Here is a 26,192-nt window from a genome sequence, read left to right as displayed (position 1 = left end):
AAAATGTTGGAAACTTGTGGTCATTGAGCTCAATACTATTATTATTTTTTTTACTTGTGGCAAGTTTTGAAGCACTTGGGTGAGTAAAATATGAGTGAAATGAAAAAAGGATGACAAAAAGGGACTTTTTTAATATCTGCTTACAGGGGGTGGCACAGTGGTTAGCACTGTCGCCTCACAACAAGAAGGTTAATGTATGTGTGAATGAGTTTGTATGGGTGTTTCCCCAGTACTGTGTGGCAGCTGGAAGGGCATCTCCTGTGTAAAACAGATGCTGGAATAGTTGGCGGTTCAACTAGTTGTGGCGACTTCTGAAATAGAGACTAAGCCTAAGAAAAATGAAAAAATGAATGAATTGTTCATCAGAAGAAAAAGTGGAGAATCAGTATGTGGACAGATTTTTTTCTGCAAACCTCAGTGCAATACTTAAAAAAATATTATTATAAACGCTAAAGCCTAATCCAGTGCTTTTGTCAGTTACTGAAATAACTAATGAAAAATCTTCTCTAACTTTCATTCTTTTTAATTTGATCATTAACAAACATTTATCTCATTGAATAAACGGTATTTTCAAACTTGTTTTTATATAAACTTGTTTTATATTTTTAACTATAATACTTGTAGAAATGTCAAACACACAAGTTTTTGTACAAGTGAAACAGAAAAATACAATAAAACGAGGATTAATCATTTCAACATAAAACTAATGAAATGTATTATAAGTAAACTTTTGTTCATTCTCTGCTCTTTAGCATCCTCAGTTCATACTTTACATACAGTAACTCAAATGTCATATCTAAACAAGCTACAGTTTCATTTATTTTCTTTTTGGCTTAGTCCCTTTATTCATCAGGGGTCGCCACAACAGAATGAAGAGCCAACTTCTCCAGCACGTTTTATGCAGCAGATGCTCTTCCAGCCACAACCCAACACTGGGAAACACCCATATTAGCTTGTTCAATCCACCTATACCGCATGTCTTTGAACTGGGGGAAACCGAAAAAAAACCCCGCACGAACACGAGGAGAACATGCAAACTCCATACAGAATTGCCAATCGAGCCAGCTGGAACTCGAATCAGAATCAGCAACCTTCTTGCTGTAAGGCGATCGTGCTACCCACTGCGCCACCATGATGCCAGCTACAGCTTCAACGATCAAACAAACATGCCTGATTACTTCAATTTACAAAAATGAGTCTGAAGAAACCTGGAGCTGCTGAGGAAGACAAAATGTGGCATATTTTTCTCTTCCAGCTTCGGTGATTTATATATTTTTAAATATTCAAATATAAAGTTATGTTTTTTTCCCTCCTTTTTCATCATTGAAATAAATGGGAACACAAAACCTTTATCTGGGTTTTATTATATACATAATTTACATGTCAGACAACATGAGCAAACTGAATGATTGAACTTTTCCAGTAGCACATGTAAACAGTAAAGAAAAATAAACAACAACACAGCCATAAAACATTCACGGCAGCAGTAAAAAGTCACTTACCTGTTAGCTAAAGCAATATAAAAGCCAAGGATTATTTATCATCAGAACAAATGCTGAGAGGAGCAAACAGAGGAGGATTTGGCAACAACACTGAATCAAACTTCTAAATATTGCATCAGAAACATCTCCACAATGCAGACAGACGGCCCTTTAACAGTTCACTCGTCTGTGAACAACACTGTGTTATTTAAGCGACAGCACAGAATGACTGACTAACCGTTGACTTAACTCAACTGATGAACACGGGAATGAAAATCTAGCCAGAAGGAAGTGTACAGGATTTTATATATAAGATTTTGGGACAGACAGAGGAGGGAAAACACAGTGACTTCTGTCCTTTATCACTCTGGGCACTTAGAAATGGTATTTGTTTGTTACTTATTGTATTTACATGAGCTGATAAAGCTTTTCTTACGAAGCAACAGAAGCTAATCATTTACATCAGCAATGTCCAAACTCGGCCGGTGTCCTGCATATTTAGTTACAACCCCAATTAAACACACCTGAACCAGCTAATCAAGCTCTTTCTAGGTATACTAGAAACTTCAGGGAGCTGTGTTGAAGGGAGTTGAAGCTAAACTATTTAGGACACCGGCCGTCCAGGACTGAGTTTGTGCATCTCTGCTCTACATCAATGGTCCCAAAAACATGATTCCTGGTCGGCCGCTGCTCTGCAGTTTTGCTCCAACCCTATCAAACACAGCTGATCCAAATAATCGAGGAGTTCAAAAGTGTCTTGAACACCTTCACTAGTTAGATCAGCTATGTTTGATCAGGGTTGGAGCAAAACTGTGCAGAGCTGCGGCCCTCCAGCTCTAAAGCAATGGTCTCAAACTCAATTCCTGGAGGGCGCTTTGCACAGTTTAGCTCCAACCACCTCCAACTCACACCTGCTTAATAGTCTCTAGTTGTCTTGAACACTTTGATTAGTTGAATCAGCTGTGTTTGATTAGGGTTGGAGCAAAACTGTGCAGAGCTGCGGCCCTCCAGGAATCAAGTTTGAGACCTGTGTTCTACAGTCTTCCATTGCTAATGCTTTTCCTGTAGTTTCATAGCACTGATTATACAATTTGGATCACTATGTAACTGATTAAACTTAAAATACAAGAAAAAGGTCAGCACATTGATCTGAACACTTTTAAACTTAGGTGAAGGTAGCCTAGTCAAACCAAAGTCCCATGATACAAACCATAGGTCTCAAACTCAATTCCTGGAGGACCACAGCTCTGCACAGTTTTGCTGCAACCCTGATCAAACACAGCTGATCCAACTAATCAAGGTGGTAATGACTCTTTTGAAGTACACATGGTTTAATTGGATCAGCTGTGTTTGATAGGGTTGGAGCAAAACTGCAGAGCTGCGGTCCTCCAGGAATTGAGTTGAGACCTTTTGATATAAACCAAAACTGTTAAACGGCTGCATGGTTCCCCAAATTTTCCACAGTTAGCTTTTTGTTTTTCAAAGTGCGTTGTAAATGTATAAAAACTACTCGTGTATAAGGCTTTAGTGAGCTGTTTGGCCCACAAGAAAACTGATTAGTTGAAAGAATTCAGCTCTGCTCTACGCAAAGTGTTACATATAAAACTCAAGTCAAAGGTCGAGGTTTAGCACCGTGCCATTCAAACCTAATTCCCAACCATTCTTTACAAACGTTCAGCATTTCCCAACTTCAGCGACATCAAAATTAGCATGCTAATAAACAAGCTTTTAATCTCCAGTTGATTTCTGATGCCAGTGCTGTTGTATCCACTACCTTTAGGTCATGGCAAGCGTTTAACCAAACCAGCTAAAAATTTGATATTTTGATTTTAGAAATAAAACAAAGAAGAACCTAGGAGATTTTTACCTGATCTGACCTTCAACAAGCATTCGGTGTCTGCCCTGAAACACCAAGCACACTAGGGGTTTTGGAAAATGCTTAGTTTACTATCCAAAATGCACTAGACTCATGACTGTTGTAAAAGAGTGTTGTAGTCCATCAGCATCGGTCTCGCTCAGTGTGTAGTTCTCTTTGACAATGCGGTCGCAGCCGATCTCCCCGTTGCCGAAGAATCCCAGAAGTGGGATGTTGGAGAAGATCTTCCGGAAGGCGTCAGCCTCCACATTCAGCTGGTCATTGTAGCTGTTGTGGCCACGACCCACACAGGCAAACATAAAGCCCATAGTGTTTCTCTCAGGAATATTAGCAGCCTTCAGCCGCTGGATAGTAGCCTCGGCTCCTTTGGCAGTGCTAACGTCCTGTTCCACTAGAACGGAGGCACCCTGGACCTTGGAGCCGCTGATGCTCAGACCTACTGCCCCATAGGAGTCTTCAGAACAGCTGCAAACAGACAGCAGAATGTGTGTTAACTTCACTGATGGGCTGTACCTGAAAACACCACATATACCCTGAATTTGTCTACAAATATTGTCCGGTTACAGAAGTGAATGAAAACGAGTGAGTGAATTCAAGCAGTAAGTGCTCCAGAAGTGCACTATGATTTTGGACACCACTGCAAATGGCTGCTCTCTCAAAACGGTACACTAATTAGAGGTATAGGGGGTGATTTTAGATACAGCCATGGAGATTTTACATTCAATGCCAACCATGTGGCAGTAACTCAGTGGATTTAAGCATGTAGATGTGGCCAAGTTCAGACTTGGGCTCAGAAAGGGGAAGAAAGTGACTTTGAATGTGGAACAGTTGGTGCCAAACAGGCTTTTCTGAGTACTTTAGAAACTGATGATTTACTGGTAAACTTAGCTCAGTAGATCAAATAGTGGGCAGTTGAGGAAAAAGAAGAGACCATAAAAACCTTTGCACACAATAAACAGAAACTAACATGACTGATCTAAACCAGTTAACTTTCTTCACCTACCAGGTTGGCTCATTGGTAAACTCTCTCTCGACCTGTCCTCCGACTACAAGTATGTTACTTTGGGAAAGAGGTTCCAGTAGCTTGTTAAGAAAGCGTCCACCTCCAGGTTTATAGGTGTTGTAGTTGAACATCAGCACCACCTTTAGATCAGGATTATTAATCAACCCTAAGAATCAAATTAAAAGATTTACATGACTTACCATGCAGTAAATTCAATGCTTATTTACACTACCATTCAAAGAGCACAAGGTTAGAAATTAATGGTCACTAATGGCCCGTTTCCAGTGAGTGGTACTGTACAATACGGTTCGGTACAATTTTATGGCGTTTCTACTGTCAAAGGGTACCTAAAAGCGAACCGTACCACTTTTTCGGCACCCTTTGCAAAAGATACCAAGTGTAGCAAAAGGCGGAGCCAGACGCGCAGCTGAATGCTATTGGTTTACAGAGATAAGTCATTCGCTCATGCAACAAGCCAGAATGAAAACAAAAGAACCGGCATGTTTTAAATACACAGCCGAGAGATTACACCATAATTATATATACATATAACAACGAGCCATGGTTGACCCGGGCTCAAACAAACCTTGTCTTCGTCTTGATGAACAGCCACAAAGCCAAGAAGAAGAGCAGATTTTACCCTGTACCCTGTAGTTTTTTACGAGCCAGTCTGAAGCACGAGTGGTTTCGTTGCATCAGAAACATCACCACAATGCAGACAGACGCTCGCCACACATCAATATTTGAAATAACAAACTTCTTAATCTCATGATAATAAGGTGCGCTTGATTATTGACATGCTTTTTAAAACCCGATCGATCCTGTCAGAAACTGAAAAACGTGAGTTACGTGCGAAAAAAAACAGAAGCCGGAAAAAAAGGAGCACATTATTTTTTCAGCACACGCGAACAAACTGCCATATTTAACAATTATCCTCACCTTTTGGACTATTATGAACTCTGAATGGAATTACCCTCTAACAAGAGGTTACATGTGCTGCTGAATGTTAAAGACACAGATGAGAGGTATGCACTGACTGTGGGCTTTATTTTCTGTTGTTTTTTAACCTAAATAAAGACCAAATTTATGCTGTGTGTAGTATTTCTGTAATTGGTAACATATCGGAGACTGTAATGGTCTGTACGTGTTCATATATGCTATATTATTTATATAATATTTATATATTTGCAGACGTTACAGTAGGCTATTTCGCACTGACATTGATCTGCAGTTATAATCAACTCATGTTCATAGAAAAGTTAGTAATAAACATTTATACAAAAGTACTTGTGTATAAAGCATCTGTTTTGAGAGAAGTGCTTCTCAAATGATATATAAACGACCCATAAAGCTTTACTATAGAAATTTTGGGGCGAAAATGACATTGACTGAAACTTTCTGTCATACACCAAGCCCACCATTGGTACCCTTTAGTAGTGGAGATGCAAGCCTGATAAAGGTGACCCATACCCTAACGTACCACTGGAAACGGGCCATTAAAATGTATTTTAATTCAGCTAAATGCATTAAATTGATCAGAAGTAAAAGACATTTACAAATAAGTAATTAAATAATACATTATTATTTTAAAAAACATAAAAATATGTCAGTTTACACAACATTAAGCAACAACAATTTTCAAAACAAATAATAATAATAATAATAAAAACTCCAAAAAAAAAGTTTTAGAAAGAACATGCAGTCTTTAAAGACTGGAGAAAGTTGCAAATAACTCAGCTTTGTATTACAGGAATAAACATTTTTAAACTCATAAATTCATTCTCAAATAGAGAACAATTATTTAAAATGTTTCATAATAGTATTAGTTTTAATAATTTTAGGGAAGCATGACATTTTTAAGAACCCTCAGTATTGTTGTTCTGTAAATGTCTCGGGGGACCAAAAAAATGCACCAGTTGCTACATTTTACAAATATACTATAAACCAGCCCTCACCTGCCTCCTCCATTGCCGTGTCACTGAAGCTCTTTTTGCAGAAGTGGAATGACTGGATGGTGACCCCATCCATGGCAGGAAAAAGCAGACTAAAACCAGCCTCACCCGCCTCGTGCTCCTGTGGGGGGCTGCTGGGGGATCCACTGGGGGTCACTATAGAGCACAGCCCAAGAAATAACAATCACACTCTGCCAAAGATAAAGCTATAAACTAAAGTCAAATAACAAGTAAAGAAAAAACATAGAAAGAAAAACAATGAGTCTTACCCACAATTCCTGCTGCAACAATGCCTAAGATGTCACAGTTTTTAGGCAGTATACGTCTAAGCTTCTCAACAGGATCTGGCACCACTTCATCACAACTCCTGGCTGTATTGGTTAAAAATTGGTTATTTTCATTATCATGACCGAGATGTTTTCAATGCATATAATCAAGTAACTTACTATCAGTTAAGTAAGTATAAGGCCAGATGAAGTCCCCATCTACCATTAAGAGAGCAGTCTGAGGCAGAAGGTAGACATTCTGCAGGTAGTCAAACAAACATTTAAACAACATGAGATTTGGATTTACAAAAGTTTATAATAACTTTCTTTTCATTACTAATATGCATCGAAGACGATCAGACCTCCAAGTCTTCTTCCATGGTCGTAAACAAAACATGTTCCCTGCATATGGATGAGCCTGAGGCGGAGAGCCAAGTCAGTCTCTGCTGTGTCCTCAATACTCTGCGTGCACAATTCCTCCATAGTCTGCACACACTGCAGAAAAAAACAGATATTTACATACAAACTGATACTGAGATAAAGAATTCTTGCACATTTAGGCACTTTCCCTGCATTTTCAAACGTGTCCAGGACTTTACAAGTGTGGCAAATTACATATTTACGTGTATGCATGCTATTTCATTTCAGATGCCATTTGTTTTAGTACTATGTGGTAGGCATTAGCCAGTATAAGGGAGCACACACAAAAATATCACTGTTTCTCGGTATTGTGATCACTGCTCTAAAATATGTTTTCTTTAAATGTCTGGGTAAAAAAAACAACAACTTTGTTTATGCTTTGAACAGAAAATATTTTCTTTTGAAAAACTTTTTAAATATTTTGGTTCAGAAAAAATGTCGAGCTAAATATTTATAAATAATACAAATTTAAATGAATCATTGACTTCTGCTGTTTTCATTAGTTTCCAAAACACAGATTTCTTTACAATTTAAAACTGCATCTTTGGATATCTTTTCTGCTGTTGACCTAAAAAAAAGTATAATAAATTAAAATAAATAAATAAAACTTTCATATACCGTAGGAAGTATAGCAAACTATTTTGGCAGGTTTAAAAACTTGACTTTTCCAAATCATGAAAACCTTGAAAACAATTATCATCCCATGCCTACTCTGTAGTATAGTAAAGTGTTTGAAGAAACAAATTTGATGGTATGTTTGCTTCAAGCCCAACATTACAACATTTCAAATGTCATCTGAAAAGTAAAACAGTCTTTTAAGTTTTAATTTTATGAAAATGCAATATACTTGATTTATTTTATTTATTAAGTTAACTACTATTCCCTATTTAGCATCAAATTATTATAGGGTTTCAAGCACTATCCAAAACCTAAGCAATTTTCAAGCATTGAAAACACTGGATCAAAAATTAAGCGCTTGTTTTATAGGAATTCAGTTCTTTGTTGTGATAAATTAATTTTTTTAGAAATAAAATCCCACCATATTTTACTTTAATATTATTATTAAATGTTAATTAATATATGTTTATACTTTAAAATGCTATTAAAATTGCATCACTGTTGTTAGTTATTATACATGGCTCAACCCAAGCACATGAATAAACTAATGAAAATGTATAAACTCATATATATATATAATATATATATATATATATATATATATATATATATATATATATATATATATATATATATATATATATATATATGTACATACATTTTTTTAAATGCTCTTTAGTTTGTGTGAATTGCCTCTACTGTTCTCATTTGTAAATAACTTAAGATAAAACATATAAATAAAAGTATTATTGAACTCATTCATAGATTAAGCCAGAGGTTTTAAACGCATTTAATTTATTCTAGAGCTCTGGTCGCTTGCGTGTTTAACTGTTTAAAGAAACATTAACAGATCATCTGACTGCGCTTTAGAAAGAGAAAATCCACATCAACCCATTAGAGTTACTTTCTTTTAGCAACAGCTGATGGGTCTCTGCTGGTCTTGTTTGGGAAGGAAAACAAGAAACCAGAAAGACCGGAACAGTCCAGTCACACTTGAAGATGTAATAATAAACCAGAGTTGTAATTTGAGCTTATCAAATAACGCTCAAGCAGTGATGGAGTGAATGGTGTTCAAATTAGCACAAAGCTAACAGGTTAAAACATATGCAGTTAGCAAAAAAACATTACCTTGCTACCCGGAAGAGATTTTTAGTGGGCACAAATGTCAAAATCCTCTCCACGACCTCCGCAACGTTGCCCAGGACATATCCTGCTTTACTTTCCCCCAAGATGCTTGGAGGGACTGCATCCCCTTCCATTTTCGCACGTACTCTCTTCTCACATTTGACCCAACGCTCGGAAGAGGCGGGACCGGAAGTTATTTAAAAGTCTCACAGACTTGAACATCAAAACATCTGAACCAACACTGAAACACGTTCATATTAGTTATTCATATTAGGCTGTATATTTATACTTCAAAAGAAGCATTTATATTCCGATACAAAATAAATCGTGATTTTATTTTAGCCAAAGTGTATAAGGTGGAAGGATTGCCGTTTGAAGAATAACCAAAATTTTACTTCGAAATACTGTGGCAGTAAGACTTTACCGTGGTTTTAGGCAATCCATGGTTTATTTTTGGTTACAATAAAATTATTACAAAAAATAACTTTTATTATTTTTTATAGTAAATTTGATCTGTATAAGAGGGCTATACTGAATACACAAACACACACACACACACACACACACACACACAAAGCCATACAGTATGTGAAACAGACAATAGGCATTTTGAAATAAGTAATTTTATTCAGGAATATTCATAATTTATTCGTCATTTTGTTCCAGAAAATATAAACATTTGAGGCACATTCTACCAAAAACGTACATTATCGTTCCCTGAAATAAAAACGCAAATACAGTGAATAAGAAGTATTTCATTCCAAATATTTCTAAAATGGACTGATGGTTGATTTTTAAGTGAGTTGTTCTGTAAAAGAATATGTCATTCATTTGGTTCCCAGATTTTTTTCTTTTCTTTATCAAAACACTTTACAAATGTACAAACTCTGTCAGCTTTAATAGTTTGTTATGTTATAAACTGTTATTTTGAAGAAGAAAAAAACTTAATAAATAGCCAGTTAAAGTTGTTATCATTCACATCAATTGATTAAAAACATGAAATAATAAATTTATTCTATAAATAAATACTATTTTACAATTGTCCCAATGTTTCTGTCAGTCCTGTCAGATTTGCATTAAATGTAACATAAGATGCGTGCAATACACCTTTATGGCTATGACTCAGAAGTGACATCATTTGACAGAGAAGAAGCTGACAGTGATCAAGGATGTGTTCTATCATTGAACGGTATGATTTTTTGCGTGTTTTTTAAAGTTTTTTTTGGAGGAGAACAACCTTAAATGTAAGGCCCTGTCACATTTTTATAAGTTAAAATGTACGTTTCTGGTAGAATATTTCTTAATTTACCTGAGATTTGCTTGTTGTATCTGAATATTACTAATTGCACACATTTTTAATAAGCTTGGGTTGATAGTTATTGATATAGCCACTTCTAATAACCTTTTTCTGATTCTAAAAGTTCAACTACTGGAAATATAGCAATATACTCCCACAACAAACTACCTTTGGTATTGATCCAACGTGATTTATGTAATGCAGAAGGCACTTGTCCCTTTCTATGTTAAGATTTTCCCCTCATAAAATATTTTAAAAGGACGAGGCCTGTTACCTTTTAAAGGAAAACGTTTATGTATACTTTAAATAACTATAACTTTTGTGTAACTGTAAATGCATATGCTTTATCACATGTTTTAACCTTCACACACACACACACACAAAAAGCTCAAGATCTTCAATATAAACAGCAATAGAATAGTAATAGAATTGTTCCAATCTGTCATCACTGATTATTCACTAATCACTGATTTGCACCACAAACAACTGACATAATATTTAGTGTTCTATTTAGTATATAAGTTCTCTTATTCTACAGTCAGGTCAGAATTCATTCAGCGCTAAACTGAGCTCATGTGAAAGGACCCGGTTTTTCTGGAGCTGTTGATAGAGCGGTTCTGGAGAAGGAAGAGGAGAGAAGAGAAGAGAAGAGAAGAGGAGAGAAGAGAAGAGAAGAGAAGAGAAGAGAAGAGAAGAGAAGAGAAGAGAAGAGAAGAGAAGAGAAGAGAAGAGAAGAGAAGAGAAGAGAAGAGTGAAATGAAAAGAGAGATGTTAGGAGAGATGTTAGTTTCACAAACATTAACCCAAAATAATTTATTAAATGTTATGCTGAGATCTTTAAACTTTTACAGCAGAACCTGCACTGTGGATTCCTATGGTATGAATATGAGCATTACAGGTAAACATGAACTGTCAAAGAGAGAAGCAACATGAGGTGATGAGAAGGAGCTTTTTTTGGATTTTATTCAAGCTTCTCGACAATAAATTAAGGACATAAGAAATCAAAAGAGTTAAGACATACTAAAGAGAGAAAGGAGTGGGGAGCTTACAGAGATGGGAGGAAATTTTATTTCACAGAAAGCTAAAAATTTCTGTACAAATGATGGGACTAAAGAGCTGAGTCCTCCATTCCCACTGAGAATAGTGCGATGGAGAAAAGCGGCAACAAAGAAAAGAAGAGAAACATGGAGGAAATGAAGGAGATGCCGCTCAGATGGTGCCCGGAGCCAGAGATGAGATGTAAAAAATTTAACTGTGCAGGGAGGGAGGAGAAAAAAAGAGTTGAAACAAATTAGGGATGCTGATATTAAACAACAAAGTGCATGCAAGAGATAAAAAAGGAGTAATCATGCATTGCAAATAATAGAGAGTGTGTGTTTGTTTGTGTGTTATCTCATCATTCATACATTCACTTTAACTAAACAACTCATACACTTGAAGTCAGAATTATTAACCCCCTTTGAATGTTTTTTCTTTTTTAAATATTTCACAAATGATGTTTAACAGAGCAAGGAAATTTTCACAGTATGTCTGATAACATTTTGTCCTCTGGAGAAAGTATTTTTTGTTTTATTTCAGGCTATACAAAAAGCAGTTTTTAATTTTTTAAAACCATTTTAAGGTGAAAAATTATTAGCCCCTTTAAGCTATATATTTTTCTGATAGTCTACAGAACAAACCACTGTTATACAATAACTTGCCTGATTACCCTAACCTGCCTAGTTAACCTAATTAACCTAGTGAAGCCTTTAAATATCACGTTAAGTTGTGGAGAAGTGTCTTGAAAAACATTTAGTAAAATATTATTTACTGTCATCATGGCAAAGATAAAATAAATCAGTTATAAGAAATGAGTTATTAAAACTATTATATTTAGAAATGTGCTGATAAAATCTGCTCTCCGTTAAACAGAAATTGGGGGAAAAAATAATTCAGGAGGGTTAATAATTCTGACTTGAACTGTATGTGATGCAGGCTTTACATAATCCTACATTTAGTCTAAAACCCTTTAGCAAACCTAAAGATGTGCTTATATTTGCACACAGAGAAACTATGAATGCCATTAAAGCAAAAGAATGCGTGCACACAAAAAACAGGTGGGGATAGTTACATGGAGGTCATGTCGTTGAGAGCGTGGTCCAGCTCCTCGCTGATGGCTTTGTACTTGAGTTTCTGGGCATACAATTCATCTAAAGTAGCCAATTAAGGGATGTTCAAGTGGGGAGGAATGGAAAAGAATGGAGAAAACAAGACAATGAGGGAGAGGAAGCAGTGCAAAGGTGAAATGAACAGCAACAAGTAGCCGAAAATAGACAGATAAAGTAAAGGACTAAGAAAATGAAGTGAAATAAGCTGGTGAAATGAGCTATTCGGTCAACTTGGAATTATAAGCATCCATTAGACATTTTGGTTAAAATTGAGCAGTGGTGAAAAGAGTACAAAATAATCATACTCAAGGAAAAAGTACCATTACGTGCCAAAAAATGCAGTGCGAGTAAAAGTATCTGTTATAAATATTTCTCAAAGTATGAGTAAAGAGTAGACATTTTAAAAGTACTCAAGAGTAGTAGTGAGTATTACACTGTAAAAGGTTGATGTGTTTACATGCAATTTGTGCGTGTGTGTAAAAATGTATCATTCTATAGTGAATTCCGTTATTGTTTAGGGCCATTTTGCGATGTCAATCATCATACAGTAAACATCCATCATCTTCTCAGATGCAGCCTAAACAGTCTCTCGGTCATCTTATGTTAACCTTTAGGACATCTCGGACATTTTTAATGCTTCTAAACCGTTTGCACCATTTATAAAACAACAATGTCTTGAGGTTGTTCAGCATGGAGCCATTTTTTTAATGTGCAATTTGATTAGACTGGAATCACAGGACGGATATTTTTACTCAGCCACTTTCCAGAGACAAGAAAAACTAAAGTAGTGAGTGCAGTTTGAAGGAAAATAGTGGAGTAAAAGTACCAATGCATCACTAAAGATGTACTCAATGGAAAGTAAAAGTACGCATTTTTAAAACTAAATAGTAAATTACAATTCCTAAGAAAACTACTCAATCACAGTAATTGGAGTATCTGTGATTTGTTTCTTTACACCACTGAAATCAAATTATGGCATTTGTAGAAAATAAAAAGGGTCTATCAAGCTTGATCTTGCTTCTATAAGGTTCTATTTGTTAACCAATTAGCACTTCCAATACACACAGGAGGACTAATCAGGATCATCTTAGAGGCAAGGACGACATTGAGTCCAACTTTAAATTCAAGTTATAATGGCATACATTTCAAAATGAATGCTAGCTAAAATGAAAATCTGCACAGGACAAAATATTTAGCTTAACCCGAGCTTAGAATAAATAAATAAATAAACAAATAAATAAATAAATAAATAAATCAGCATTAAATTGAACATTCTCATATATGTCAACATATTGTCAACACACTTATTGCAGCAATTAATATCATAAGTGAAACATTGATTCTAATATAAACAGAAACAAATATGACTTCAATAAATGTTTTGCATGATAGAACCTTAATTATAAAAAGAGGCTAGTTTTTTTTATTTTAAAAAATCTATCTATAAATGATGATTACAACATTTTGGAGGATTTTAATATTGTTCATTCTAAATATATATTTTAGCTCTCGGTCATTTTCATGTATGACAGGCACTATCCCCCAAACCACTTCTTCTACACTCTTAGAAATATAGGTACGCAAGCTGTCACTGGGGTGGTACCTTTTCAAAAGGTACACATTTACACGCGTAGAGTCCATATTGGTATCTCAAACGTATATATTAGTACCTACGAATTTAAAGAGGACCACTTTTGTACTTTTTAGGTACTAATATGTACCATTGAGGTATTAATTTGAGATATTAACACCCCAGTGACAGCTCTTGTACCTTTATTTCTGAGAGTGTATATGGAATGCAAAGCCTCAAAACTGCACAGATCGCAAATACAACCCTACAATTCCAAGGTGGTGTTTTCATAGGAATACTTTTACACTAATTCTATTTAGCTTACTTTAACCCTTGTCTAACAGCACCATAAAAACCAGTGAAGTGTGAGTTGACGTACCCTCCAGATCATCAATGGTCTTCTCAAGCTTGGCGACTGATCTCTCAGCGAACTCAGCACGAGTCTCAGCCTGAAACACAGAGAGATTTTAGGCCATCTTATACAGTATATCTATCCACAAACACACACACACACACACACACACACACACACACACACACACACACACACACAAATAACAGTGAACTCACCTCCTTCAGCTTGTCAGTCAAGACCTTGATCTCCTCCTCATATTTGTCCTCCTTAGCTGAGTACTGTGTGCGTGAAAGACAGAATACAGGATTAAAAAGCTGTCCACAAACACACAACCAAACACACGCAGATGACCGTTCACACCTTCTCAGCCTGGGCCTCCAGAGACTTCATGTTGTTGGTCACAGTTTTCAACTCCTCCTCCAGCTCAGAGCACTTACTGGAAGAGGGAGAGATAAAACATTAATGCCAAAACTATAATGGACAGGGTTTCAGGTGATTAACATATTGTTAAATAGTTAGTATTTACCCCTCATTGAGCTCAGCGCGCTCCTCAGTACGCTCCAGCTCACCCTCAACAATCACCAGCTTACGGGCCACCTGTACACCATCACAAGGAGTTTAAGTGTACTTGTTTACATCACTGTTATTTGTTGGAAATGATCCGTTTAGAGTATAATGGTTTATAAGAAAGAGAGAAAACTGACCTCCTCATACTTGCGATCAGCCTCCTCAGCAATGTGCTTGGCCTCCTTCAACTGGATCTCCTGCAGCTCCATCTTCTCCTCATCCTTCAGGGCCCTGTTCTCAATGACCTTCATGCCTCTGAGAGACACAACAGATGGGTTTGGATGTTATAAATGCTTCCGGAATATCATGAGGCTTACTAAATGTATATACTAACACTTACATGTATCATTTGATACAGTGCGCTTACTTTGTTCATTTCACATAAAGAGATAGCTTCTAGAGTTTTTAGAGAGTTGAACACAAATGAAGATAGTCTGAAGAATGTTGGAAAAAACAACCTTCGATATCTATTGTAGAGGCAAAAAAAAATACTATGGAAGTCAATGGCTGTTTTTTCCTACAACCTCAGACTATCTTTATTTGTGTTTAACGGAAGAAACTTAAACAGGTTTGGAACAAGTGGAGAAGGGGTAATTGATGACAGAATTTTCATTTATTTGTGAACTATCCCTTAAAAATACCTTTGTGGAATAATTTATGTAACTAATTCATGTAGTTACATTTATAATTATACTGTTGATCCTAAACTACCCTTAAGCCACCCCACTAATCCTGTTTCTAAAGTTTACATCCTAATATTTTTTTTTATGTAGCTAGATAAAGATGTATCATTAACTACATTTTTAACATTACAAAACTCCATTTGTAAATTTAGGTCAAGTTTATTGCTACAAAATTATCCATCTTGGTTTTAAAATGAATTTAGACATTTTTGGTTAAAACATCTTGGTTAAAAATAATAGCCTACTAGGAAGATATTTTGAAAAATACAAAAAAAATGGTTTTACATCCTTATATTTCCATAAAAGGGGTAATTAACCCAAAAACAAAAATTCTGACACTGCTGACTTACCCTCAACTACATAATCCTTTTTAAATGTCTTTCTTCTGCTAAACACACACCAAAAAAGATATTTTGAAGAATGTTTGAAACCGACCCATTGACTTCAATAGTATCTTTTTTTTCTATTATGGATGCCAATGGTTACTCATTTCCAACATTCTTCATAATATCTTCTTTTTAGGTTTAAGACTAGAAATAAAGTTTAGCACCATGTGATGCTGATTAAATATTGAGTCAATCTTCATTTTAGGGGTGGACTATTCCTTAAATTGGGAAGAGGGGGGTGAAAGTATGCCCTGGTCATACGAAGTGTCCTGTGAGTTTCCATACCCACCTCTCACTCTCATCAGCAGCCTTCTCGGCCTCCTCCAGCTTCTGCAGAGCAGTGGCCAGACGCTCCTGAGCGCGATCCAACTCCTCCTCAACCAGCTGGATGCGTCTGTTCAGGGAAGCGACGTCGCCCTCAGCCTGTGCGCAGACAACCAGCAATGAGCTCTCAACACACCTACATGGTGTTCATAACAATTTACACTGGCGCTTTCGTGAAAGATATAGGACTGACTGTCTCGTTTATTCATACTATAATATTAAGCCTGTATTGTTTTGAACGAGAGATGTATTGACTAACAGGGGAAATATTAAATCATGTTGTGCTACTGTAAAAAAATCACCGCGTTATCCATGTATTACGCGCCCGTTACGCGTCACTTTCTTACACTGAGAATGTTGTTTAAACGTGATGTAAACATTGTTTTCTGGCACATTTCTCCTGTTTGCTGTGATCTATTCCTGCTAATGCACTTAAATGATTATGGTGAGCTCACAGATCGCCTGGTCGCGCGCTCGGACTCGAGCTGCTCCTGTAGTCTCAGTGTTCTGCTTTCAGCATCTTCTGCTTGTTCTTGCAGGGATCTGATTTTCTTTTTCACAGCATCTAGATACGCCGTACCAGCCATCACGAATTAAACCGTCTATTTCAATGGTTATAAGTGGCGTAGCGGCGCTCCGGTACTGTTCACAGTGAATCTCAACCACCAGTGACTGGTAACGCTTTACTAAACACCGGAAGTCAATCGATTCACGCTGTATTACTGTTTTACACCCACTTCCTAACCTCATTTTGTAAATTACATAAGAAAATATCGTTGCGTTTATTGAAAGAATGATTATTGGACAGATAATGGACAACTTGTATTAATAGGGGGCTATTTTAAAAACTCATTAAAATTCAATTTAATGTTGTTAAATTCGTGTTAATATTTATTAATCTTATAATATATTCTTTTGACTTTAAAGCCCCTATAGATGTGCATTCTTTGAGGCGGAATTCTGTGCAACATGTTAACGGTGCTATTTTCTGAGCGTGCAGCGCCATCGTGTGGCATGTTGCTGCAATGCAGAATCTGGCCTGTATTTCTAATGAACCTTCGCACGCTACATAGGAAGCTTGGTTCTCCTGTAATTATTACGCAACTGTAAGATTATATAGCCTCAAGGACGTTTTGAAACTTTAAAAGTTATATTATTTTGCAAGTTAGCCAAAGTGCGCTTTGCAAGCGCTTTAGAGCATTGTTTAGTTTGAAATTTCTCACAATTTTCAATATATTTTTTAATTTAGCCTAAAAGGCTACACTGCTGGGTTATTTCAACCCATTTCGGGGTGTAACAGGGACCAAACCAACTGCGGGTTAATTTATAATTATTATTATTATATTAATAGGAAAAAAGACAATGTTTTCGTTGTCAATATTTTTTCCAATTTGGCCTTAAAATAACCAAGCATTTCTTAGTGTGTATAATTCATACATAATTTAAAAATATTGTTTATGTGTATTTTTCATAACAGTAAACTCAAACTTGCAATAAAAAGTGCATCTAATATATGATATTTCGTTTGAAAAAGTAATAATTTTTGTCATTTTTGACCCCCCCCAAAAGTTGTGTCCTTTTTAGGTGCATTTTATTTGAATAGTAAGTTTCCTTACGTTTGAACGTTTAAGCACTTAATATGTGAACACACAAAAACATGATCACACTTTAGACATTTTCTCACAAGTTTCAAATAAAACGTTTTAGAAAATATTGCATATAAAATTAGAAAATAATAGATAGTTGCAATTAACTATTTATCCATTATTATTATTATTGATGTTATTATTATTATTTGATCATTTATTTATGTATATATTTGGTGGTTTATTTGTACTATTTATTTATAACATTTGTCTACTTTTTATACCAGTAATCTGCAAATTAGTTTCATCTTTAAAAACAGACCAAACAAAGACACTTAAAGTTGGACATTTCATTTTTGGGTCTATGCTCCAAAGGTGGTTATCAGGCTATTAATGCATTGTAGGGGCTGCATAAATATAATGTAGAGTTATAAATCACCTAAATATACAAAATGAATATCTAATAAATAATAACAACAATCATAAATAAAATATATATTGTTGAAATAAAGTTAGTTTCATTGTGAAAAAAAAATCCTATAACCTATAAAATAATAAATGTAAGAGATTCATAATATAATTAGCCTATTTGTAGGCCTGTCGTTGATCAAACTAGCTTGATTGATGATCGCGGATGGTCTTGAGTGTGCGGCGAGGGAGAGGTGAAATTCTACACGGACCCCTATTAAGACGCTTAAAGGTGGGCAAGACGAACCCCCAGACACTTGCCTTATAAAGCGCACAGCTAAATTTAACTCGCCATTTGCATACACTCTTCTACAACTGTACACATGGCAGGCTGTTTTTCCATCTGTCCCTTATTGGTATCCGCTTACCAGGTGGTCCAGCCACTCTTAAGAAAGGCATCCAGTGACTTTAAAGACTATGCTTTGCAGTCTCTGAATACGTTTAGTCGGGAAATGTACTTTTGAATGATGGTTAAATATGTGTTGCCTATATAATAATTTGACTGTCTTGCAAGGGGTGGGCACAGGTGACATCAGACGGCCTTATTGCGCTCATGAATGCTTACATCGGTAGCTTTCTTCTCAGCCAGTTCCAGTTTCTCCTGTGCATCCTTCAGGGCCTCGGAGTATTTGTCCAACTCATCCTCGGTTGCCTTCAGCTTCTTCTGCAGAGCGACCAGGTCATCCTCGAGCTGCAGGAAGAGCAGGGGTGTCAGTACTTATGGAAAGAGACTGCAACAATTCACAAGTGCATCACTCAACAAAATCATTCATATGAATGTTTTAATGTATTAAGAAGATTCTGATATGAAAAAAATGAATCAATTAAATCAAGCTGTAGGCTAATGGTGCCAATAAAAGCAGAGTCCGTAAAGTGCGGTCTATAAAAAGCGGCTTATCGTCCAACCTGCTTGCTCCTCTCCTCAGCTGCTTTCTTGTCGGTCTCAGCCTGCTCTGCTCTGTCCAAGGCGTTCTCCTTGTCGAGCTTGAGCATCTGCATCTTCTTCTTAATGGCATCCATGGCTGTGTGAGTGTATGTGTGGCCGCACCAAACACTGGACTGAGAGAGGCTTCGAGCGTCTGTGCTGTACTGAACGCTGAGCTGGAGTGCGAGCTGGTCTCGCTGTAGCCTGTCAAATATGTGCCTTCACAGGAGCCTGAGAAGTTCCGCTGGACACCCAATACTTTTTTGGGAGCAACCCACCGCGGTTCCTCCTTCCTTGCGTCTTTTTTTAAAGATCTGAAAGGCGATTCGCTGCCTTCAGACATTTGACGACTGAAATGCCTAAATATGGGATCTGAGGGCCAAGACGTCTTTCAAGGGGGCCGTGTTCCTATTTCTAACACCCTGAACCCGGAGTGAAAATGAGGGAAGTGGATCAAAACTGTATGGAAAGCAATTTGCCCAATTCGTGCTTAACTGCTGAATGTGCGAATCCCAACACATAAAGCCTGAGCTCGACTAAAAGGTGACATTTCCCCCCTTAAAAACTCTAAGTGGTGAAGAGTAATCGACGAATTTTATACAGCACCCAAGGGGCTCGTGATTAGCCATCCTATCTTGAGGACTCCTATCTCTGGGTCAGTCTTGTAGGAGAGAGAGGCATGTCAACGAGTCCCTCAGGCATTGTTCATAATCTGAAGAGCTTTAGATATGGTGGCTGTTGAACAGCAATCTCTCAGCAGGCTCGCGTTCATTGCCAAGCACCGCGCTGGCTTTAATCGACCGCGGTAAAACCCCCCAAATCTCCTGGAATCACAACGACGTGTCGTGTGGCGGAGATACAGCTGTCGGCCATGCCGCGAAGAGATACAAAACCCCGTGTAGAGGCTCCCTAGACTTTGCTGCACCATTTAATAAATTGTCACTTATCACCGAGGTTACTTAGGTCAGAATAACTTATACGTGTAAGTCATGAAAGAAAGTGGCTTAGTTCAGATTTGTTTGACAGTTTTTAACCTCCACTGCCTTTATTCTTCATCTCCTGCTCTTAATATCAAGGTGATTTGGATAAAGCCATTACAAAACTGGCGTCTTCATACAAAGCTGAGATGTTTGTGTTTCACATTAGCCTAATTGTTCACACTCTCACATTCCCATTACATGGAGTTTTCTCCAGAAGGTTATTTTTACCCTTCCCTTTCTGAAAGAAGCACCTGCCACAGTCTCTTCTTAGCTGTTGTAAGACAAGCTTTGCAACGTGCTCAATTTATCTTCTGCTCCTACAATATCATTGTGTATTACACACATAACTGACCATATTTTTGAACGATATCTACAGTTTTGTTTGTAAAAAAATGTTTAGTTGGTTACTGTTATTTTAGGCTAATCATTTATTTTAGTGTGCAGTAAATTATATTTGTTACATGGCCACTTGCTATTTCCATTTGCATTCATTGCTTACTGGGATTGATGTCTGCATGAAAAACCTTGGAACCTTTCTGTGCAAAAAAAGTTTATTTGGACATCTTTACAATAAAAGTTTCCTCTTTGGCATAGAGATTTATAAGAGTGTTTAAGTTATATTTTTGTGCATTATTGAAAGAGTTGATGGTAAAGTATATTCACATTAAATGGCATGTCCAAATCGACATTCTGTACTGCCTTGTGATAGATTATAATCGCTAGTCAAGTTTCATTAGTCTTGAGAGAGATCAGACTGACAAGTTACAGCCAGAGCTGTTTCAGCAAACGTGCAAAGCTTCCTCTTGGGGAGAACCTTTCAGCAACACACTTAGGCCTGGCACCTCAACCTGTTAAATGCCTTTGATTCAACTTCAAGATTATCTGGATGCTGCTAAATATGCTATAACTTCAATACTGATTTGAATCACGTGAACGAGGTCATGTACACTCTTAATAATGTCTTTAAAAAGTGGGCTTTCACACTGATGCTACACTGTAAACAATTATTGGTGCCTTAAATATTTAGTTGAAATTAACTTTTCTATCTCAACTTACATCAGTCAAACTGACTAAAATATTAAGTTAATCTATGCATAAATAAAAAAAATAGTTGACACCTGATTAACTTATTAAAAAAAGTTAAAGCAACATATAAATATTTGTTGTCTTGACTTTTTGTCATTACGTTTTTACAATGTTTAACAGAGGCATTGATGGTTCTTCAAATAAACTTTCAGTGAAAAAATAAAGAGAATAAGCTATTTTAATAATCTATAATATAAATAAACATAATAATCTTTATAGATAATCATTTTAATAATAATTGTAGTGATTTATTGGATGGTATAATTATGATCGGACTAAAATGGTATTGTTAAAGAATGTAATCTCAAATTAATTAATAGGCTATTACTGAATGGCTAAATTTAGTGAATACTGATCAAAACAAAAACAAAAAAACACATGCCAATTTTTAGATGAGCAAGGTTGTATTCTGCATACTGAGTTTTAAAGTGTAAGACTGTTTACTGGAGAGTGAGCTGATTTTGTGCTGTATAATTCTAAATAATAACTCAATTATTTTGGTCAGTCAAATGACACACATGTAGCTGAACTTCTCATGAATATCTTCCCCCACTGAAACTCTGTATACAGTCAAATGCTTAAAACAAACTCGGCATGAAAACATCTAAGGTTTAAGCACATTTGTCAGTTTTACTTGCCAGTCTATTTGAAACTCTAATTGTACCAACTGTAAAGCTTTAAACATGCATATCTGCTATGATCATCTCCTCTCAGGGGACTAAAATTAGCGCCTCCTTGAGTATGTGATCCCACCCAATATAGTCCCATACCCTCATGCTGACTAAAGACATACCACCCCAGCCCTGCCCCCCGTGCCAAGACTAACGGCTTAAAGGGGCAGAGACAGCCTGAACACTGCACAGTTCTGATCTACAGGACCAGATCTTTCCATCTTCACTTAAAAATGAAGAATGTATCTAAAATGACAGCTAACTGCAAAAACCGGATACCTGTAATGAATGAAGGAATGATTGATTTCAGTTTATATGGCATCTAAGCAAATCATCATTTTTAATAGTGTAAATCTCACAAAGCATTACTATATGGGGAAGAGGTGGAGAATGTACATAGAAGGTAAACCTGCTTCTATTAGGCATCTTGTAAGAGATTTATAACCTTCTAAATTCAGCTGGAGAAATATTTCCGCTCCTTTACTTTACCTTTGTTTTTTGTGATTATTATTATTATGAACTGATACTATACTTTGTACAACTTGGCTAATTTTGCATGATGGTATATCCCATGCTTTGCTGTTTTCTTTTTACATTATATTATGTTTATAACATTTAAAGTCTATGAGTAAAAAAGTGTGACTACATTATTTACTAATAGTATTAAAATGTATTATTATTAAAATTTACTTACTAATAGTATTTTGCCAAGTATTTTATGAACATAACTATTACTGTGGTTATACACTAATATATTTTAAACTATAATGCTTCCAAATGCTTTTTGCAATGAGCAACTTCAATCAATAAAGTAAATAAAGTGTTCATTCATTCTCCAATATACAGTGCAAGAGCTACTTTACTAAAAATTATTAGTAAAATTAATTCATATAGTTTATTAATAGTAACTTTATTTTCAATGTGAATTTAATAGGCATTATACAAATAATTCATTTAATATTTTAATAGCTGTAATTATTAGATTTTTGTTATTAATACTATTATTATGAATTAAAATAAGTGAATGTGAATTAGGCAGCACAATGGAGTAGTGGGTCTTGCTCTTGCCTTAGCAAGAAAGTCGCTGGTTCAAGCCTTGGCTGGGTCAGTTGGCATTTCTGTGTAGAGTTTGCATGTTCTCTCCGTGTTGGTGTGGGCTTCCTCAGGGTGCTCCGGTTTCCTCCACAGTCCAAAGACATGGTATAGGTGAATTGGGTAAGCTAAATTGTCCATAATGTATGAGTGTGAATGGAAGTGTATGGGTGTTTTCCAGTGATGGGTTGCAGCTGGAAGGGCATCTGCTGCGTAAAACATATGCTGGATAAGTTGGCAGTTTATTCCGCTGTGGCGACCCCTGATGAATAAAGGGACTAAGCCGAAATGAAAATAAAGAAATGAATGAAAGTGAATTATTATTAAATCTTTAATATTATTATCATCATGATCATTGTGCACATTAAATATTCTATTATATTACTCAACTATTTTGTGTTTTGCCTTTTGTTTTTGTGATTGTTATTATCATGAACTTATTTTAAGATTATTTAAACTCATATGCATAATAGCATATCATATAGTACTTAATGTTTTCTATTTCCATAATTTCTGGTTCGAGCCTCGGCTGGGTCAGTTTGCGTTTCTGTGTGGAGTTTGCATGTTCTCCCTGCATTCGCGTGGGTTTCTTCCGGGTGCTCCGGTTTCTGTTTTTTTGTAACTTCAGTCTTCAATCAATAAAATAAATAAAACTTTGATTCATTCTGTGGAACTGTGGGGGAAACCCATGCAAACACGGGACGAACATGCAAACTCCACACAGTAATGCCAACTGACCCAGCCGAGGCTCGAACCAGCAACCTTCTTGCTGTGAGGCGAGAGTGCTATCCACTGCACCACTGAACTTTTTTATAACAGCAAGAAGTTCAATTGTTCGAGCCCCGGCTGAGTCAGTTGGCATTTCTGTATAGAGTTTGCATGTTCTCCGGGTGCTCAGGTTTTCCGCACAGTCTAAAGACATGTGCTATAGTTGAATTGGATAAGCTAAATTGTCTGTAGTGTATGCGTGTGAATGTATGGGTGTTTCCCCAGTGATAAATTGTGGCTGGAAGTGCATCTGCTGTGTAAAACATATGCTGGATAAGTCGGCGGTTCATTCTGCTGTGGCAACCGTTGGTTAATAAAAGAACTAAGCCAAAAAAAGATGAATGAATGAATAATGTTCATTCGTTTGCCAATACAGTGGAACAGGAATTACTAATATTAAACTACTTTGAATTCATAGTTGATTAACAATAACTTTATTTTCAATGTGAATTTAGTCTATATTATAAAAATAATTTATTTAATATTTGATAGCTGTATTTATTATTATTATTATTATTTTATATTATTATATTATTACTACTATAATTAATATTAATTAAAACAAATCAAAATAACCGAACTGATAAGTGAATCATCATCATCATGATAATTATGCATGTTTAAATTCACATTTAAAAAGACTTGACTACATAATTTCAGGCAACTTACAAATATTTTGATAAAGAACTTTAATCAATAAAGAAATAATAAAAAAGGTGTCAAATCAATGACTTATTTATTTATTGGTGAGCGTTTGTTACCCAATCTACCATACCATATATTTAGGACTGTTCAGTGCACAATCAGCAAATTAAATTCCAAGCGGACAGCAGATGAACATATTTGAAAACCTTTATTTTTAAGTTAAATTGCTCTTCCATATAACCATACACTTTACATTTATAACTTCCCTTCTCTGCTTTAAATGCAAAAGCTTTTACAACCAGCAAACCCCAAAACAAACAGTCACCAGTTTTTCTTCCTTTCATTTTTTTTTTAAACATGGACTCACTGAGGTCTTTCCCAGAATTGTAGACTCCTCAATAGTCATCTTCATGCACTAGATGGCAAATTAATCACCTTTTCAACCCAGCCATTAGATGTCATGAAGCATGCATGAGAAATGCATTACAAAAAAATGAGCCGTCTTAACATACATATTGGTACAGAAGCCAAGTAGATTTACAGCAAGATGGAGACAGACGCTTCAAATGCAGATCTACAGCTAAAGGGGGAACTGCTTAAAGCCACTTTATGACAGACAAAAACACGTCGCAGTAAAATCCGACTCGTATCCTTCGAGCTTGGAGCATCATCGAGGAAAGAGCAGTAACAGATTAGCAGCAACTCAGCTTCCACATACACGCTATGGTGAATGCAAGCCAGATATATAAACACCTGATCTGGTCTCTGACGGTCAGAGAGCTGATACGGTCATTGGACAGTGATAAACTAAGGCACTGAAACTAAACGTACATAAAGCCAGTCACAAGAGTTTTATAGATGAGCAATAAAGCACTGAGAACTGAATCTGAGTTGCATATATGACCAAAATACAAGCATAAATGTGAAAAAATAGAGCATGTTTAGAAAATTTATAATGATGAGAAAAAGAAAACTCACTCAAACAGCACCATAAAATACTGCAATGGCCTATTATTTCAAAAGAAGAAGGAAAAGCTATCCCCAAACGTTTGTATAAATGTTACAGAATGTCTGGCTCTACATAAAGTGAAGTGCAACACATTCATTCAGCCCTGTTCTTCTGAAAGCAAATTCTCGTGTCCACAGACATTATTATTGAATGCATACATTCAGTATTTGAGTGTAAGAAATCTTGTTGTTTTTTTTGCTACGGCATAAGGTCAGTTTGAGATTTAAAGGTATAGTTCATCCAAAAATTAAGGGTTTGAGAATTTATGCATCCTCGAGCCATCAAAAATATACATGGCTTCCTTCTTTCAAACTGGAGTTTTAAGTTTATAATATCCTCTTACCAACTTTGCAATGGCAGTGAATGGTTCCCAAGATTTTAAAGCTCCAAAAAGTGCATGTATCCATCAATAAAGTAGTCCGTATGACTCCAGTAAGGTAATGAATGCCTTCTGAAGTGAACAAATGGATTTTTATAAGAAAAATATCTAAAAAGTTTTATAAAGTATATCTTAGTTTATAAAGTATATATATATATATATATATATATATATATATATATATATATATATATATATATAAATATATAAATATATAAATATATAAATATATAAATATATATATATATATATATATATATATATATACATACATATATATATATATATATATATATATATATATATATATATATATATATATATACATACATACATACATACATACATACATATATATATATATATATATATATATATACATACATACATACATACATACATACATACATATATATATATATATATATATATATATATATATATATATAATTTATTTATATGGATATTTTTCCTTACAAAACCCAATTATTCACTCCAGAAGTTATTTGCTTA

The 26,192-nt window shown here is 35.7% G+C and overlaps 2 protein-coding genes across 7 annotated transcripts; both read right to left on the bottom strand.

Moving 5' to 3' along the window:
• Positions 1-1,345: 1,345 nt before the first annotated feature.
• Positions 1,346-8,914, bottom strand: fbxo22 (F-box protein 22). 6 transcript variants are annotated; one of them, XR_012382435.1, is made up of 8 exons: positions 8,745-8,914; positions 6,941-7,073; positions 6,759-6,837; positions 6,582-6,683; positions 6,316-6,468; positions 4,361-4,526; positions 2,944-3,822; positions 1,346-2,205 (listed from the first exon to the last, which is right to left on the bottom strand). XR_012382435.1 is itself a non-coding variant. In NM_001030106.1 (7 exon segments), coding segments are annotated over 7 exon segments (1,158 nt in total). In that variant the 3' UTR covers positions 2,906-3,428.
• A 1,907-nt stretch (positions 8,915-10,821) lies between these two features.
• On the bottom strand, positions 10,822-19,200 carry tpma (alpha-tropomyosin). The gene is given in 10 exon segments (NM_131105.2): positions 10,822-11,290; positions 12,149-12,227; positions 14,135-14,204; positions 14,326-14,388; positions 14,471-14,546; positions 14,637-14,707; positions 14,815-14,932; positions 16,036-16,169; positions 18,690-18,815; positions 19,031-19,200. Coding segments are annotated over 10 exon segments (855 nt in total). The 5' UTR covers positions 19,145-19,200; the 3' UTR covers positions 10,822-11,286.
• Between the last annotated feature and the right edge of the window lie 6,992 nt (positions 19,201-26,192).

This window comes from Danio rerio, chromosome 7 (assembly GCF_049306965.1).
Source record: "Danio rerio strain Tuebingen ecotype United States chromosome 7, GRCz12tu, whole genome shotgun sequence".
Classification (NCBI taxonomy): Eukaryota; Metazoa; Chordata; class Actinopteri; order Cypriniformes; family Danionidae; genus Danio; species Danio rerio.
This window is presented reverse-complemented; position numbering and strand designations above follow the sequence as displayed.